The sequence below is a fragment of the Chelonoidis abingdonii genome, chromosome 4 (assembly GCF_003597395.2).
Source record: "Chelonoidis abingdonii isolate Lonesome George chromosome 4, CheloAbing_2.0, whole genome shotgun sequence".
NCBI lineage: Eukaryota > Metazoa > Chordata > Testudines > Testudinidae > Chelonoidis > Chelonoidis abingdonii.
This window is the reverse complement of record NC_133772.1, coordinates 109357185-109374680: the sequence shown is the minus strand read 5'-3', so window position 1 is coordinate 109374680 and position 17496 is coordinate 109357185. Positions and strand designations below refer to the sequence as shown.

General features: G+C 43.4%; 1 protein-coding gene across 6 annotated transcripts in view; it reads right to left on the bottom strand.

Annotated features, from left to right (window-relative positions):
- The window catches only part of MIA2 (MIA SH3 domain ER export factor 2), a 59644-nt gene that overhangs the window by 32847 nt on the left and 9301 nt on the right, over nt 1–17496 (bottom strand). For 2 of the 6 annotated variants that reach the window (XM_032801999.2, XM_075065542.1), the window contains exons 5-8: nt 11041–11268; nt 10815–10915; nt 3997–4128; nt 6–27 (exon numbers count right to left, since the gene is read on the bottom strand). In XM_032801999.2, the coding sequence (XP_032657890.1) occupies nt 6–27; nt 3997–4128; nt 10815–10915; nt 11041–11268 (483 nt within the window). Of the gene's footprint in view, nt 1–5; nt 28–3970; nt 4129–5538; nt 5888–7584; nt 7740–10814; nt 10916–11040; nt 11269–16920; nt 17146–17496 lie in introns of those variants that run through there. The other 4 variants (XM_075065543.1, XM_075065541.1, XM_075065545.1 and 1 more) reach the window with 4 other exon arrangements.

Sequence of the window (17496 nt, the reverse complement as noted above, 5' to 3'; positions counted from 1 at the left end):
CTTACCTATATAAAGTCTGCTTCTAACCTGAAACAAAAAGAACAAGCACTGAAATTTGTCTTATTATGTTACACAGCACGCAAGGATAACACTATTCAGTTTTTAGCCTCATCTTTTCTGCGTTCTTTACTCAATATTACGTTTACTTAATCTACAGTAACCGTAGTTCTTTGTGATGTTGTAGTCAGTGTGGATCCCACCATAGGTGCGCATTCATCTCACATATATGAAACTAAAGGTGTTTTAATAGCAGTGTCTGTTGGGGCTGCGCACAAGTTCTGTGTCTCCTCACGCTCCCATACGAATCCATAAAGGGTGGGACCACCACAACCCTCCCCCACCCACCACCAATTCCCTTGCCATTTAAAGCAGTGATAGCTGAGGAATCTGAAAAGCAGGTGGGTTGTGGGATCCATGCTATGTTCATCTTGAAGAACAAGAGTTACTATAGGATAAGTAATGTTCTCTCTTTTTTGAGTATTCATTAGTGTGGATCCCACTGTAGGTGACTCACGAGCAATATTATCTCTAGATAACAGAAGTGAGACATTTCAGTTGTATCAAACAGTGATTGAAGTACTGCTCCTGAACTTGGTATCTGACCCAGCTGGCATGCCTATAGCATGTTTAACAGAAATCAGTGGGTTGCTCCATATTGCAGATCTCAAAGACTGACAGGCAGAAGATGCTGCCAGTTCTCTGGTCGAGTATGCCTTGAGTTTGGAGGGAGAGCATGTAGCTTTTTCTCCAGGTATTGAGGGAGGTTTCAGAAAAAAGAATGGCAAGGTAACTGATTCTTCAGGTAGAATTGCGAGACTAGCTAAGGGATGAACTGGGGTGTGGTCTCAGTACCATCTTGTCTATATGGAAGGATGTGTAAAGTGTAGAGTTGACACCTGTCCAGATTTCCCCATGATCATTGCTCCTCTCCTCCACCCCACCCCCTTCTCAGGTAGCTGTCCTAGGAAATCTGGACGAGTGCTCAGTATACACTACCAACTGTTCATTTGGATGGGCTAAGGATCATCTCAGATGTCCTGTATTTTTGTACCTCAAAGGTGGCAACCCTAGTAAGGTGGTCTGGCCATGAGGGCTTGGAACTCAGTGACCCCCCATGCTGAGGTGATGGCAACGAGAAAGACAGTTTTGATGGTAAACAAATGTACTGAGCAATCTGACAGTGGTTCTAAAGGAGTCAACCTGTGGAATTCGTTGCCAGAGGATGCAGTGAAGGCCAACAGTATAACTGGGTTTAAAAAAAAAATTAGCCAAGTTCATGGAGGATAGTTTATCATTAACTAAGATGGTCAGGGATGAAACCCCATGCTCTATGTGTCCCTAAACCTTTGACTGCCAGAAGCTAGGACTGGTTCACAGAGGATGGATCACTCAATAATTGCCCTGTTCTGTTCATTCCCTGTGAAGCATCTGGCACTGGCCACTGTTTGAAGTCAGGATACTGGGCTACATGGACCATAAGAATGGCCATATAGGATCACATCTATGTTCTTATGAGTTTCTAGGAGTTTTAGGAGGACAATGTTGAGGGTCCACATGGGAGTCGGTCTAACCAGAGAGTAAATATGGAGGGCCTTGAGGAAATTTTGATATGGTCAAATGTCAGAGCCAGAGCGTGACACACCAATATTGCTGCAAGGTGGACTTAAGAGAGAGAGAGACAAATGCTAGTCCACCATGTTTCAGGTGCAGCAGACAGTCAGGGAGCTTCAATGTCAAGGCCTCTACCAGGTCTAGATCATGTTCGGCTTTCCATATGAAAAATCTTTGCCATTTTGAGGAGCAAGTATTCCTAATGGAAGGTTTCCCACTTTGTAGGAGGACTTCCCAAATCTATAGGCAGCAGTTTCTGTCAACAGTGCTCAGTTATTAACAGTGCTCAGTTAAGTTATTAACACTTTGTACCACAGCTTCAGATACAGGAATCACTACGTTTACCACTGAAATGCAGCTACTTCTTATGCACAGTACTGTAGCTACTTAAATCAAACAGACACTACACTGTAGTTTAGGTCAGCAAGTTAAGAAAATTTAATCCATTTTGAACTGTAGGGATAATTTAGGATATTATTCTGATTGGAATTTAACCAGCACAAAGGACAAAGGTTGCACAAGTGTCATTAGATTTTCAATAAGTTTGTGTGGCCAAGAATCTCCATATTATGTTCCTCTAAAAGAACAGTGCTCCCCAGCAACATGTTGAGACATTGATTCAGTAGTACAACACACTAAATTACCAACAACACTTCCTGAAGCATCCTGAACTTTTCTAGGCAGTCTCCCATGCAAGTTGGACCTGCTCTTACTTGTCATATCTTGCAGGATAAGATCACAATCCAAGCTGGTATAGCTATAACCAAATATAGTGAAGTACTAACCAGAGAGTGATAGCTCAGTGGTTTGAGCATTGGCCTGCTAAACCCAGGGTTGTGAATTCAATCCTTGAGGGGGCCATTTAGGGAACTGGGGTAAAAATCTGGGGATTAGTCCTGCTTTGAGCAGGGGGTTGGACTAGATGACCTGCTGAGGTCCCTTCCAACCCTAGTATAGTATTCTATGACATACGGGAGTAAAAATACCCACAAAATGCTTAAGGAATAAATGGGAAACTAAAACATGCAGATGTTATTTTGGAAGCTGGCTTTGAAAATCTGTCCCATTAAATGAGAAAGTAGAAATTTTATCACTGTTTAATTTAATTTGCTTTTATAAGGTGAATATGCATTTCACATTAAAAGCAACATTCTTTGAGCAAACAGCCAACCACTAAGGACCTTGACAAGAAAGCTACTACCCAGTTTTCCTACAGTTTCAAAGAAAATATCATCAACAGTATGACCAGTTGACTTAAAACTCTATTGTAACACTGGCAAACTAGATCAGATCAGGGCCACAGGCCAATTCACTTGTATGTTAGTGTAGATCAAAGCAATTATTAATATGTAAGTGTGTATTCAGATATTTAAACTTCATGGAAATTAATAGTTTATTACTTATTTAGTTCTCGCTTATCTATTCCTGTTATAATGAAACAGCAAACATTTACATGTATGTATGACACTGTAACTAAATTACCTATCAAAGAAATCTTATGAAATGCTAATGAAGGACTTAAGGACTTTAACAGAATATGCTAATTTCACAGCAAGTCAAGGACTTCAAGTGCATTCCTCACCATCTGTCATCAAAAGGGGAAAAAAAACAAAAACAAACAAACAAACAAAATAAAACCCAACAACGTGGATCCAGACACTGTCAGCTAGCTAGTAAAGGAGATATAAAAGATGGATTCATGGAAAGATCCTTCATCTCTGGACTGTTTGGATTCTAACAAGGCAGAATAACTGAACAAGATGACAGAGAATCCCAGAGTTATTCTGGGTAGCTTGAAGGACTTTTGGGAAATTGGCAGTTTATTACAACACTGACACCATTTGGAGTGACAAACTGTGATTTACTCATTATATTTTATCTGCTTCACCTTTCAATAACTCTCATGCTTTTTTTTTTTACCTAATAAACCAATAATTAGTGTACTACAGAATTGGCTGCCAGCGTTATCTTTGGTTTAAGGTCTGGAGTACCAATTGATCTGGGGTGAGTGACTGGCCTCTTGGGACTGGGAGAAACTTGATGTGGGGGGATTTTAGGTTTAAATAATCTTTTACCACAAGTTCAGTTTGTCTGGGTGGTGAGACAGACTGGAGAGACTAGGGGACTGTCTGTACTCAATGGCTAGACAGGTAGAGTGATCCAGGAGTTCATATTTGTTACTGGTTTATTGAAATCTAATTATAGAACAGACGACCAGTTCAGGATGTCTGCCCTGAGAGTGAGGCACTCACAGTTGTGAACCAGTCCAGACAGTGTGACACCTATTTCACTTAAAAAGTTCGAACTCATGAAATGACAATTTTAACCATTTTTTTTAAAATGCAAACCATCTACATACGTCTGTACGTTATTTTGGATACTTACTGATTGATAACTTCTACATAGAAACAGTAAGACTGTAAAAACTCCAACAACTGCAGCACAAATCACTATTTCCCATGGGAAACCATAAAGATCAGGACCAGGTCTCATATCTTCAGGCAATGCTGCCACAACCTTAAAAAAAAAAAAAAAATAAAAAAAAAATCAAGCAGCAAAGTCTGAGTGGTTAAAAAAGGGACAGATTACCTGTTATTTTTGACAAATGCAGATATTACTTATTGTTTACTGAGTCAACTGTGAGACTATAAGACTCTGTGTATTTACTTTTTCAAAACCCTGAGAAGTAGCAAATGTTGTCAGAAGCCTTTTATTTGGTTTTAAAATCTTTTGTTTATTTAGCAATCAGTGTATAATATAACCGAAGACATATGGTGTGTTGAACTAGAACAAATACAGCTTTTCAAGTTTTCCTTCTGAACTTGTTGTTTAGGGAAAGGTCCTTCTTGAGATAGTTTGTATGTAAACGTAAGTGTCAGCATTAAAATAAAAAACACATTTACCACGTAGTTGACGGACAATTTATAGTGACAGCTAAAAAGAGGCAAATAATTTATCTGATTGACTAAAACATAGCATAAGTATGTTTTATAAAATAGAAGTAATGGTTCAATGTAGTTTACCATGTGAGGGATTGTGATTTGCATGATCTGAGGTCTACGTTATTTGTAAATAGATATGTATACATTATTTTCTAAACAAAACAAAAAACAACCTGCTTAATGCAGCTCACCTTTCCATATACAACTATTAGTATATAATATTATATTCACTAAGCTGACCAGTCTAAAGCTTTGAGACTTCCAAGCAAAGGTACTCAGTCTGGACTTGGAAAGAGCATCATTAGGCCTCCTTTGATACTATTAAAAGAACAATATAAGCATGTTTTCCTTCCATATTTGAGACTATATTTCTTAATTTCACAGACATTAAAAATGCTTTGAATTTAACATGCCCTATGCCTCCTCTCAACCAAACCTCACTATATTTCCATTCCATTATTAGGCCCGTTTCATCTTGATTCTCCCTAAACATTATCATGATCCCGGGTCCTGCAAGCTTGCCGATTTGGGCCCAACCCAGACACTCGACTTTTCTAGCAAAATGTAAGATATCAAACGAGCAGTTTCGCAGCAGATTAGCTCCGTGTAAATGACAAAACCCAGGCTCTGGTGAGTGGGTCACTGAAGCACAGACTAACGTTGCTTATCGCAGTGAAGCAGCTTTCGTGTTACGAAAATCCTCCCACCCTCAGAGATCTCCAGCGAGTCACAAATCACACACATCCCCGCCTTGCACCTCAGTGCCTGTTGAGAGCAAAAACCCCAAGGCCGACTTGCCTGGGCGGCTTTTAGCGTAACCTGGGGAAGTTTCACAAGTGAAGGGTCCAGGAGAACAAGGCCGCAAAGCAGCCCGGTCCCTTGACTCCCCAGCCCCAGAAGACGGCCAGCCCCGAACACCCCCACGGGGGCAGAGCCCCAGCCCCCCGGGCCGGGAAGCTCGCTGCCGCCGCCGCCCCGCACTCACGCTCCGCGCTCGCTCCAGGGCCAGCCCGCAGAAGCGCTGCGCTGTCTCTCGGAAGCCGAACCACAAGCCCGCGGCTGCAGCCTCCGGAGCCTCCTGCCGGCTCTCCCCGGCGGCCATCTTACTGCGGCAGCGGCTGCTCACACTCTGGGCGGCGGTGGCAGCAGGTAGCGGCGAGGGGGCAACCGGCGCTTATGGCCCATCGCCAGCAACAGGCACAACAACCCCAGCAACACCCACGCAGCTTCCTGCCGGCGCCAGCCTGACAACCAAGCGGGCCGTACCACCGCCCCGGAGAGGGGAGGGGAGCGAGACCACGGCTCAGCAAGTGGGACTGCACCACTGTCCCAAAAGCACAGGCGGAGTCAGGCGGCACCATTGCGAGGGGACAGCGGGGATGCACGGCTAGACCAGAAAGAAGGGGACGGGAAAGAAGGGGACGGCGGCACCACTGTGTGACACAAGGGAGGGGCAGAGGTTGCCATTGAGCCTCAAGTGCTGGGTACTGCGTTCTCCCCATCAGCCGGCCTGTGCCCCCCCACGCCGCCCATTGTGCGCACCGGCGGGGGCAGGGCACGGCCACAAGGACACCCAGTACGTCAGGACCTGCAGACTCCGGGGGCCACCCCGAACGTCAGACGAGAGGTGTCTTTTTATCCTCCATTTTAGGAACACTGGGGGCAGGCTCCTGGGGAGATGCAAACGTGTGCTCCCGTTTGGGGCCGGGCAAGAGACTGGCAGCCCTGGAGTAGCACAAGTCATGTTAGCAGGATTGTGCTGGGCAGCTTCAGGGACACACAAGCAACCTGTAACAAGTCTTCGCTTCAAGTCACGGGGGGGCATTGCCACCATGCCTTGTGACTCACTAAGTCATTTACAAGATGCTCATGTCAGTTACTTGCAGTTTGTTCTATAATAAATTCCTTCCAGGGACCAAGGGAGTTAGATTTATATATTTATTGGTGTTTTAGGGTCTTACCCTCTGTCTTTTTTTCTCCCCACTAATATCGTCAATAACCCCACATCCCAGTGGCCAACTTAGAAAGGCTACATGCAGTTCTCTTTAGAGCCTATCAAACTAATATTTAGCCTCTTCTAAAATAAATCATTGGAGAGCACTGAAAGGCACTTAACCCCCCACAGTGCTCCTAGCCTAAGAAGGTAGGCACTTGAGCTCAAATCCTGTTTAGAGGCACAATGTACTGTTAACTAGACTGCTAGCCTAACCTAAAATTTGGTCGTTTAAACATTTTACACACAAATGTATTCCCTCACAAGCAAAACTAGGCCTAGACCCTGCTTTATCCAAGCTGTTGTTACCCATCTTGCCTGCTGAACTTCAGGAAATGAATCTCTGTGTCAGCCAATGAGAGTTTGGGGAGAATATTCTCTCCCAATGCCTACAGCAACTTTATATACAGGAAGCAGAAAAGAAAGGGAAAAAATCAGGGGTGTGTGGGGGAAACAATAATTAAACTAAGCAAATATAGTGTGAGGATTAAGAAAAAAATAAAAGAGAAATGGAGGGACCCAATTTGAACACCCCATTCTGAAAATATTTCCTTTCCAACAGAGTTACTGCACATCTTCAAACACTTATCATACCCATATCCTAATGGAGCTAAACTCTACCAAATGCTGACCTTGGACTGTTAAAATATCACACTAGTGCGAAGAGCCCTTCATAGGCAGATGTTAGAAATTCTACACTTAACTCCAGAGGTTGTTGGAAACTGCTGTTTCAGGTGGAAATGTTTGAATACAGTTGTCTTGGTATTTATAACTTACAATGTAAACAGAATCCTTTCCTCACAAACTAGTATATCCCACTCACCTTTCAAACATTTAAAGAGATACAATTCAGAATAAAAACATGACAGAAAGTAATTAAAGAAACAAAGGAGAAATCATCACACAACAGTACAGGTTTAGAAGTATTTCCATGGCAATCTCACAATCATTCCATTTTGACATGTACCGTGTTGTACTCAGTGGATACAGAACCAATCTCTTCTTAGCTAGACTTTAACTACTTGTACAGAAACTTACCCCTTCCTTTGTTTTGGATGTTTCCATTTGTGAATCAAATATTGTAATCACATGACAAACATTTCTATAAAAACTATGAGCATAACAATATCCCTGGTTTCTTAAGGAAAGTTCATGATCCAGTCAGAGAGACATCCTGCACTGGTATGTTTCCAAATGGAGAGATCCTGTTTTGACATTTCTGCAGTCAAAGGAGGGGGGGCAGAGGTGGATTAATGACTAACAACAAAGTTTCTCATTTCATGGCACATCATGTCTCCTTTCTTTTGTAAATATAAATTAATTGGCACTACGTGTTTTTTAAATTCCAATAAAAAGAAATGTTATATTAGGAAGTCTAATATATACATTATTTATTTTTTTATAAAAGGTAAAGTACACCTTTTAAAAAACTGACCATATTGTGGGCCTATAATATCGTGTAGGTATTACACACTGAAACACAGAGGCTGCAGAAAACATTGATAAGCCATATCCTAGCTACGTGGCATTGTACTTGTATTTATTTCATTATTTCTGTAACTTGATTTCTATATTCCATTGGAATTCTTTTCATTATAATTATGTTTGTAAATCCCAGCTTTTATAAAGTTTGACTCAGTCATTCTTTGTATGCAGCAACATATACAATTTGCATCTTTTACTGTGAAAATCTAAGAGGAAGGAAAAATGCAATAGAAGGTAGTTGTTGGTACCTAATGATCTACATGGGAATTTTAAAGTAGCAATTTTATTTGTAGTGAACAATAAAAATTTGAATTTTAACGTAGCCTGTAAAGCGTGAATACTCTATGTATCCCCATTAGCCATTAAAGTCTTAATTTCTACAGAAAACAAATTATTCATGTTTCTCTCTCATGGTTCATGTATTTGCCAGAACATACGGGGATAAATTATAAGCATGTAATTAATCCCAGTGTGTCTCAAACTTTAAGACCTTGATTATACCACATCTGAACCTCAAAATTTCTTGGCATATGACCTCTTCAGATATACTTCTCGTATTTGTGCCTCAAGAGTTCCAATGTCTCTGCCTTCCTCAACACCCCTTTGACACCAAGGTTTCTTAGAAATTTACATCCATGATGTCCTCCTTACTTTGCCCCGCCCCACCCCATCCCATTTATCTTTCAATCCATAATATTCTCCCTTTACTTGTCAAATTCCCACATCCTCTGTCTTCCTCTGGCTCTCCAAATACCCTTTCCCATCCCTTCAGTTATCCCTGTCTTCACCCCTTTGCTTTGTTTCTCCCAGACATCCCTCTCTGAGTACCCCATGTCTGCCTGCCCCTTCTCACCTTCCCTTTTCAAGCCTTTCCCACCCAGTTTCTGCCCCACCTTCCCTGCTATTTTTAGATTCTTGCACTACAGCTCCCTTCACTTACCACGCTCACAGCCTTCCCTTACTCTCAGACCTTCCTTCCCCCAAGTCTCCCCCTCTACTCTCCTTCTCTTCTCCCTCCATCTCCACCACAGCAAATTTCTCCCATACTTTCTTTCTTCCCTTTCCCCAATCCCCTTTGCTTCTCCCATGTTCCATCTCCCCAAGGGCTCTCACTTGTATTTGTTCCCTCCAGTACCAGTCCCCCCACCGCAAGGCACAACCTGTACTCATTCCTCACATCTCCCCTTCCCAACACTCCTCTCTGTATCGGTGCCCTTCTCTCGCTCCACAAGATTTCTCTGTTCCCAGAGCCTCCCTCATCAGCTCCACAAAGTCTACCCTGTACCAACTCCCAAGCAAATTCCCTCTTCTATCTGTAGCCCCCAGATTACCTCTTCCTCACTGTGCCCCCATTCTCTCTCTCTGCAAGGACCCCGTGGACCTGTCACCACTCCCCAGCCCTCCTTAACCTGTCCCCCAATTCCTCATTCCCTCCCTCTCCGAAGACCCAACATCTCCATGTCTCTCCCTGTACCTGCTGCCCCCTTGCCCCCATGGTACCCCTCTCCAAACTCCTCCCTGTCCCACCCCTTCCCCAGCTCTCCCAAGCTCCCCAAAGTCCCCCTCCAAGATGCCTCCCCTGTTCATGGTTTCCATTTCCCCCAACGAATGTCCCCTTTGTGCCCCCCTCAACCACCTCTGGCCTCTCTTCCCCCTTCCCTCCCCAGAGGAGAAGCAGCACAAGCTGCTGCTGCTGCTGCTGGTGGGTGATGGGTGCCTCCCTGCCTGTCCCCCACGCCAACTGACAGAGGATTAGGAGGGTGTCCATGCAGGGAGGAGACTGAGCCAACTCCCAAGTCTAGCTGCATGGGGACATACTGGCCTCAGTGTCAGGAAGCTGCACTGCAGATGCCTCTTCCCAGCTTGTCTTTTCTGCCTGACTGCACGTTTTACTGAGGGGTTATAAAGACTAATTTTTTAAAATCATCTTGTACAGCATCTAACTGTGGCCAGTGTACCTTCAGTTGTACTTCTACCACAGTTTGAAAACAGTTGATTTAATCTATATATTGAAAGAAGAAAACAAAATGTATGATAACACAACTTGCTGATGGAGATTTTACATTTGTAGATTTTGCAGCAAATACAAAATAAGAGTTCCTACACCCACTGTGCCTCACATTTTATATTCTTTTATATATTGTACTAAATTTTGTAAATTGAATATGTTCACAAGAGGACCATGTTATGTTGCTGTGGGAACCAAAAGTTTAAATTTCTTGATTCTGGTACTGTATGCGTAAAATCACGATTAAAAGTTTGCAGTACCTTTTTATTTTATTTTATTTTATTTTATTTTTTTATTCCAGGCCCAACCCAGCTTTCATTTAAATCAAATGGAATTCTGCCAATTAGTTCCATGAGAGCAGAAGCAGGCCATGGGTTTCCTTTAAAAAAATAGATAAAAGATGCTGATGTGTATGACAAGTGTATTTTCTTGGCTGTTCTATAAACACACATTTGAACGTACTAAATGCACAAGGGAGGACTCTGCAGAGGCAATGGGAGCAGCAAGAGGCCAAAGAAAACAGCAGATAATGTGGCATTTCCTGCCCCCTCCCCTCACCAGTTGGGCATCAGGTCTCCCTGTGGCCAAGTTTGAAATTCTGGTCTTCTTAAATGCTTCCTCAACATAAAAACAGAGCCCACACTGAAGATACCTACCCCAATTTTGCTATCAGTTCCAGCTCCAACTCCAGATGAGTTGCAGAATGTAACCAACAGCAGAATTGGGCTCAATTTCCCTCTGATGATGTTAAAATATTAAAGAAACAAAATCTTACCTTTTTGCTAACAGTTGCCATTGCTGAAAATACAGATTTTACAAAGTCACCAACGTCAAGACCATCAAAATGCAGGAGAATCTGATATATCCAGTCTTCTTCTGTTAATTTATAAGGAAAGAAAATGTTTTGCATTATCAAGTTATCTTGTTAATAGCTCCATTTTTTATTTTTATTTTTTTTAAGATTGCAATCTTCTTTTCAGATCAAACAACTTCACACTTACCATTATTGGGAATGTAGTTTTGAATCAGGAAAAAGATCTGTGATAAAGGTTTTTTAGCATCTAACTGAACATTTTTCGCTGAATTGTACATTTTCTTCTGAGCATTCACTGCAGCAATTGTTACTGCTTTTGAACGTTGACCACTGTTACGTTCTTTATACAAAGCTGTATGCCTGTGATGATCTTCTTTTGGAGCTTTGTCTGATATTTTTCTCTCATCAGATATATCTGGAAACAATTGTGAAGAGGAATCATGTTTATTTTCAGCCTCCTCATCAAGAATATTTTCTGCATGTGAAATTTTGTAAGATTATTTCCCACTATGTTACTAATTTGGTTTCTGAATTCCTCCTCATTTTCAAAGTCAGACTCTCATTGGTAACTGCCAAAAAAAGGAATCCTCCTCCCCCGAAAAAAAACCCAAACCAAACCCCTAAACAAATGAACAACTGATTTAAAGGGTTATTCTTCTGATGTCACCATGTAACAAGAAAATATAATAAGTGACCTGGTAGGAATACAAGAACACTTTCAGGATAGGGTTCTATTTACATAATGTGTATTATATCACTGTAAATCTATATTCTAAAATATATTGGGCCAAATTCTGGTCTCAGAATGGGGTTGCATGGATGTAACTGCAGGCAAAAAAATATGGTTACCTACCTTTCGGAACTGTTGTTCTTCACGGTGTGTTCCTCATGTCCATTCCATTCTAGGTGTGTGCACACCCACATGCACAATTGTCATAATTATTTGCCTTAGCGGTATCTGTAGGGTCAGCAGTGGCGCCCCCTTGAGTGCCACATTCATGCACTGGTATATCAGACTCAGACCCCTTGGCCGGGACAAAATACTTCTTTTTGTCCCTCTTTGAGACGGGAAGAATGGAGGAAGGAGTTTGCCAGAGACCCTTGGCAATCTTAAGGACACCATCACGCATGGGTAGTCTAACACGGGTTGGGGTAGAGGCTGACAGGAGATTAAACAAGGTGTCCACCTTCTCAGCCATTTCCTCCACTTCCAGGCCCAAGCTCTTGGCCACCCGATGCAACAGGGCCTGGTGTTACTTTAAATCGTCTATCGGGCTGGCCCTCGAGGGTCCCACAACTGACTCATCCGGGGATGAGGATAATGACTGCACCACCAGGGGAAGTTCCAGGGCCTCTTCCCCCACAGGGGAGGGAGGCTTAGGGGTGGGCGCAGTTCCGTCTGCCTCGGCCACCAAGTGTGCCTCGTGCACTGAGCCTGCTGCCATCAGTGCCGCCAGCTGTTGCTTCGAGGCAGAGACTGATGAGCAGTGAGAAGGGGGCATCACCACAACTGGCATTACCCACACACCTCAATAAGGCCATTGCACCAGCCACTGGCCATGCTGCCAAGTTGGCGCTGTCAACGTCAACACAGCCTCAGGTCCCCATTCATGCTGGTGCAGTCTAGGTGAGGGGCTGAACTGGATTTCCAAGCTGGAGGAATCCCCTTCCGGTGACCACAGTGGGGCCGTTGATGCCTGGGTCTGCTTTCTGACTGTTGCCTTTGGAGACCGATGCCCAAAGCGAGGTGATCAGTGCTGGTAATGAGGGGACTGGTGCTGGTGCCAGGGGGACCGGAGATGCGACGGGGAGTGCTCCCATGATGCAGGCTACCAGGACCTGCACCTACAGGACGATTGGCAGGAGGGCAAGTGGTGTCGGTAGAATGAAACCTGGCTTCTTACTCTAGGAAATCCGCGTCAAGATGGTGGTGACTGTGAACATGGCACAATTCCAGTGACTTGCAGCGTGGAGGTGGAGAGTGCTGCTTTGTCTTGGGGGATCAGCAGCACTCCACTGCCCCCTGAGGGGTCTTAGCAGCTGGCTTGCCCTCGTTGGCAGCCTTTGCTGGTTCCTGGGCACATGCTGCATCAGCGGTGTGGGCAGAGGCCTGTACTCTCTTGGTGCTGGGGGAGCCTGTGAAGGCATCGGTGCTGCCAGGGTTTTGGTTCCACATCGCTCCTGGGAATCGGTGGTGGACCTTTCACAGGGCTAAGGGCCTGCCTGGGGAGGTGCTAGCATGCAGCTCCGGAGTGGCCAGGAGGCCTGAAGTGGGTGTTTTGCCCAATGGCCTATGCCCCTTTTTGCTCAGTGCCGGGGAGCCATACTTTTTAGTCTTCTTTTTGGGCACCAGTGATGGGAGATGGTGCTGGGCAGAGCCTGGTGCCGGGACCGCACCGTGCACCAAGGACAAGGTATTTGGTGAGTCCTAGCAGGGCTGCACAGAGGCCGGATGCAGGGTGGACTCCATGAGGAGAGCCTGTAGCTGAATATCCCGCTCCTTTTGCATGAAGGGTTGCAAGTTTTTACAAATTCGGCACTTGTATCTAACGTAGGGGTGGGCAAACTATGGCCCGCAGGCCACGTCCAGACCATCAGACCTTTTAATCTAGCCCTCAAGCTCCCACTGGGGAGCAGGGTGGTGCTCCCTAGCCCCCGACTCACAATTCCTTGATGAGCACCATCTTCCTGCAAGCAGAGCCACACTGCACAGGCACGATTGGCACTGCTTACCCAGACTTAACTGCGCTGTTTCTGGGATCAGAACCCCGCCTCTACATGGCAGCTCACCCAGTCCTCGAAGCACCAGCCTCCTTGCACCAGCATCTGCCCAAACTACCCAATGATCAAACCCAGCAGCTTTGCAGGATACTGCCCCAATCAAGTCCAATTAGGAGCTTCTTCATCGACCAGTCCCTGAGGCACCGCTCCTCCAAGAGACTCGCCTCACTCCTCATCCACCAGTCACCACAGCCCAGACCCTCCTGGTCTCCTATGGCCCCACCCTCAAGGTTTTATGTTTATTTCCACTAAAATGTATCTTTATTAAATAGAGTTTACCTCTGAATTGTTAATTTTGTGAGCATTCATGGCCCGCCATACACTTTCCATACCCAGATGTGGCCCTCAGGCCAAAATGTTTGCCCATTCCTGCTCTAACATGTGACTCCCCTAAGTACTTGAGGCAGCTGCTATAGGGGTCACTTACAGGTATAGGCCTGTTGTAGTCTGCACAGGGCTTAAACCCTGGAAGACCAGGGCATGCCCCGCCTGGGGCAAAGTCCCTGTTGGGACCCTAACTGCTAACTACACCTCTACCCTGATATAACACCACCCAATACAACACAAATTTGGATATAACGCGGTAAAGCAGTGCTCCAGGGGGGCAGGGCTACGCGCTCCGGCGGATCAAATCAAGTTCGATATAACACGGTTTCACCTATAACGCGGTAAGATTTTTTGGCTCCCGAGGACAGCGTTATATTGAGGTAGAGGTGTATTAACTACACTTAACACTAACTACTATAAACAAAACTCAGGCCCAAAGTCAGTAGACAAAAAACCGGGAAGCTGCTCCGACTAACCATCATTGGCAGTAAGAAGAAATTGAGAGGGCATAGGGTTGGTGGTACCTGATATACCAGTGCATGAGGGCGGCACTCATACGGGTGCCACTTCCGACCCTAAGGATACCTTTAAGGCAAAAATCTGCAACAACCATGCATGTGGGCACGCACACACCTAAAATGGATTCGACATGAGCAAGCACTCAAAGAAGAATTTGTGTGGCCCAGATGTAATTAAGGCCAGAATATAGTTCATTATTTAGAAAAAATTATGTTTTGTCTTTGATCAGTACTGATCGGAGTACTCTTCCAGAGTTGCCAGGTGTCTTTATGAAATCATGTTCAGATATGTGAGAGGAAAACTCAAGTAAGAGAACTGTAATAGCCAGGAAAAAAATAATTCATACAGGACTAAAGATGATCAGCTTTCCATAAACTAAAAAAATTTCCTTGCAAATGTTATATGCACAAAGAACTATGTAGACATGTTTGTCTGTGAGTAATGAATGGAAGCACACAGCAGCTGCACATATAGAAGAGTATTACAAGAGCTCAGACAATTAACAAAAAATGCTACTATATGAGATGAACTCAATGTTGTGGAAAATTTCATAATCTTGAGCAGCAGTTGGGAAATTATTGTATGTCACCACTCTGCATATATACAGATATATGATGACAGAGCAAAAACTACTGGAGTTATCTGTGCCATCCTAAGTTTTGATTTCTTCAATTAGTTCAGTGATTTAGACTAAACAAGCAGAAGGCTTCAGAAAACAAAATGTTTCCAGCCACAAAAAGGAAATAAGTATTAATTATTTTTTCGTGGCAGCTCTAGAAGTACAGCTACTATATAAAGATACAATAAAGTCACAATTAGTTACATTTAATGAACTAAGAAGAATTCGCAATGTTAGAGAAAAAGGGTCACAATTAATTAAAATTAAATCTGTTAATGCAAAAATTTTATTTATTAGAAAATACCCTAACTGGGCCATATTTTCAAAGTCTCAGTTTGGCTACTGAAACTACACATGCCTATGTCCATGTTATGCCTAGGTTTTTATGCAACCCAAACCTTTAGATTTGTGTATATATGTAGTTATATATCTTTAACTACCCAGTTTGTATGCACTGTTGACTGAGAAATATTGTAGGTGTTAAACTGTGGGCATAATTTCAGATGATTTAGAATACTTAATCCTTTGTGCCAAATTCACTTCTGGTATAACTTCACTGGCTTCAGTAGATTTATACCAGGGATAAATTTTTCCCATTAGAAAAACTACATTACCAACTACATTCCTATTTTACTTACATTGTGAGAATGATAATTTAAATGATGCAAAGAGTCCTGTGGCACCTTATAGACTAACAGACGTTTTGGAGCATAGGCTTTCATGGGTGAATACCCACTTCGTCAGATGCATCCGACGAAGCGGGTATTCACCCACAAAAGCTCATGCTCCAAAACGTCTGTTAGTCTATAAGGTGCCACAGGACTCTTTGCTGCTTTTACAGATCCAGACTAACACGGCTACCCCTCTGATAATTTAAACGATGGTGACACTCAGGGCCGGCGCTTCCATTTAGGTGACCTAGGCGGTTGCCTAAGGCACCAGGATTTGGGAGGGCAGCAATTCGGCGGTGGGGGGTCCTTCCGCACTCTGGGTCGTTGTCGGCAATTCTGCAGCGGGTCCTTCACTCGCTCCGGGACCCGCCACTGAAGTGCCCCGAAGACCGGGAGCACGGAAGGACCCCCTCGCCGCAGAATTGCCGCCAATGACCGGAAGCACGGAAGGACCCCCGCCTAGGGCGCCAAAAACCCTGGCGCCGCTCCTGGTGACACTAGTCACACAAATATGATACATTTTTGTACTTTATGATGCCATCAATGAATACTGGAACCAAAATATGCAGTGGCATCAAGAGTTTAATTACAATGGGATTGATTACAAAAAAAAATCATGGTACGGTAGTCTTAAGTCTGACTTTTGAAATAAATGGACTTACTCACCAGAGTAAAATAACAGGCTGTGGTGTGAAGTATAACAACAGATAGCCCAGTCTAATGTCCATTGAAGTAAATGGAAAGACTCTCATTAACTTCAATGAGCTTTGGATCAGGCCAGAGAACCTATGGAAGAGGAACTATCTCTGGAATAATTGTGAACTCTTTCTCTCTTAACAATTTTAGATGGTTTTCTGCTGGCTTGACCATTGATTTTTACAAGTACTTTACTCATGTCCATATATTTTATATTACATCAAGGTGTCCATAACCTATAAGTAGTATGGCATAAGGGAGTTATATATTCCTCAAAGAAAGTGTTAAATAGCTACACTATAATCACCTATTAAGAGCTAGTAGCTAAATTCACTAGTGTTGATTTTAAACCACTAAAAGTGGACAGTGTCACACCTGTTTTACATTTTTATCACACAAAGCAAATATTGTTCTTGTTTTATCACCTTTAATAGGTAAAGCAGTAGTCCAGTACCTGATTCTGCATTTTGGGCTTCACACTTTGTTCTGATGGCTGATAGAAGATCTTGTAGCTCTGGAAGAAAATTCATTTTTTCCTTTATACATTTCTCATAGCCAATGTCCAGATTATGTTCCTCTTCCACAGAGCCAGTCACTTGTTTCTTCTGCATGAAATTGTCTTCACATGTAAAAGTAGTGATATCATGCTGAACTTTTTTAAACTGTTGTTCTAGCACCAAGAGTTTGTTTTTTTCACATAGTCTCTTTAAAGGTTGCTTCACTTCCTGAGACAATTTTGAATAAAGCTGTTGGTATGCAATGAATGGGTTGGATATATCTGTGTCCCCTTCAGTTAATCTTTGGCTTTCTTTCCTTGTTTTCCTTGTAGCTTTAGCCACCTGAACCGTGTCTTTCTCTTGTTCAGATTCATTTTCCTTTAACTCAGCCTCTCTCCTTTGCACGTTATTAAATTCTACCTTTATCTGGTTTATCCTAATATCTTCCCTGTTTTCATTTGGGTCTAGGACAGGAATTGTGTGCTCAGAATTTCTTCTAAAGTCTCCATTATTATTTTTACTAAACAAACTTC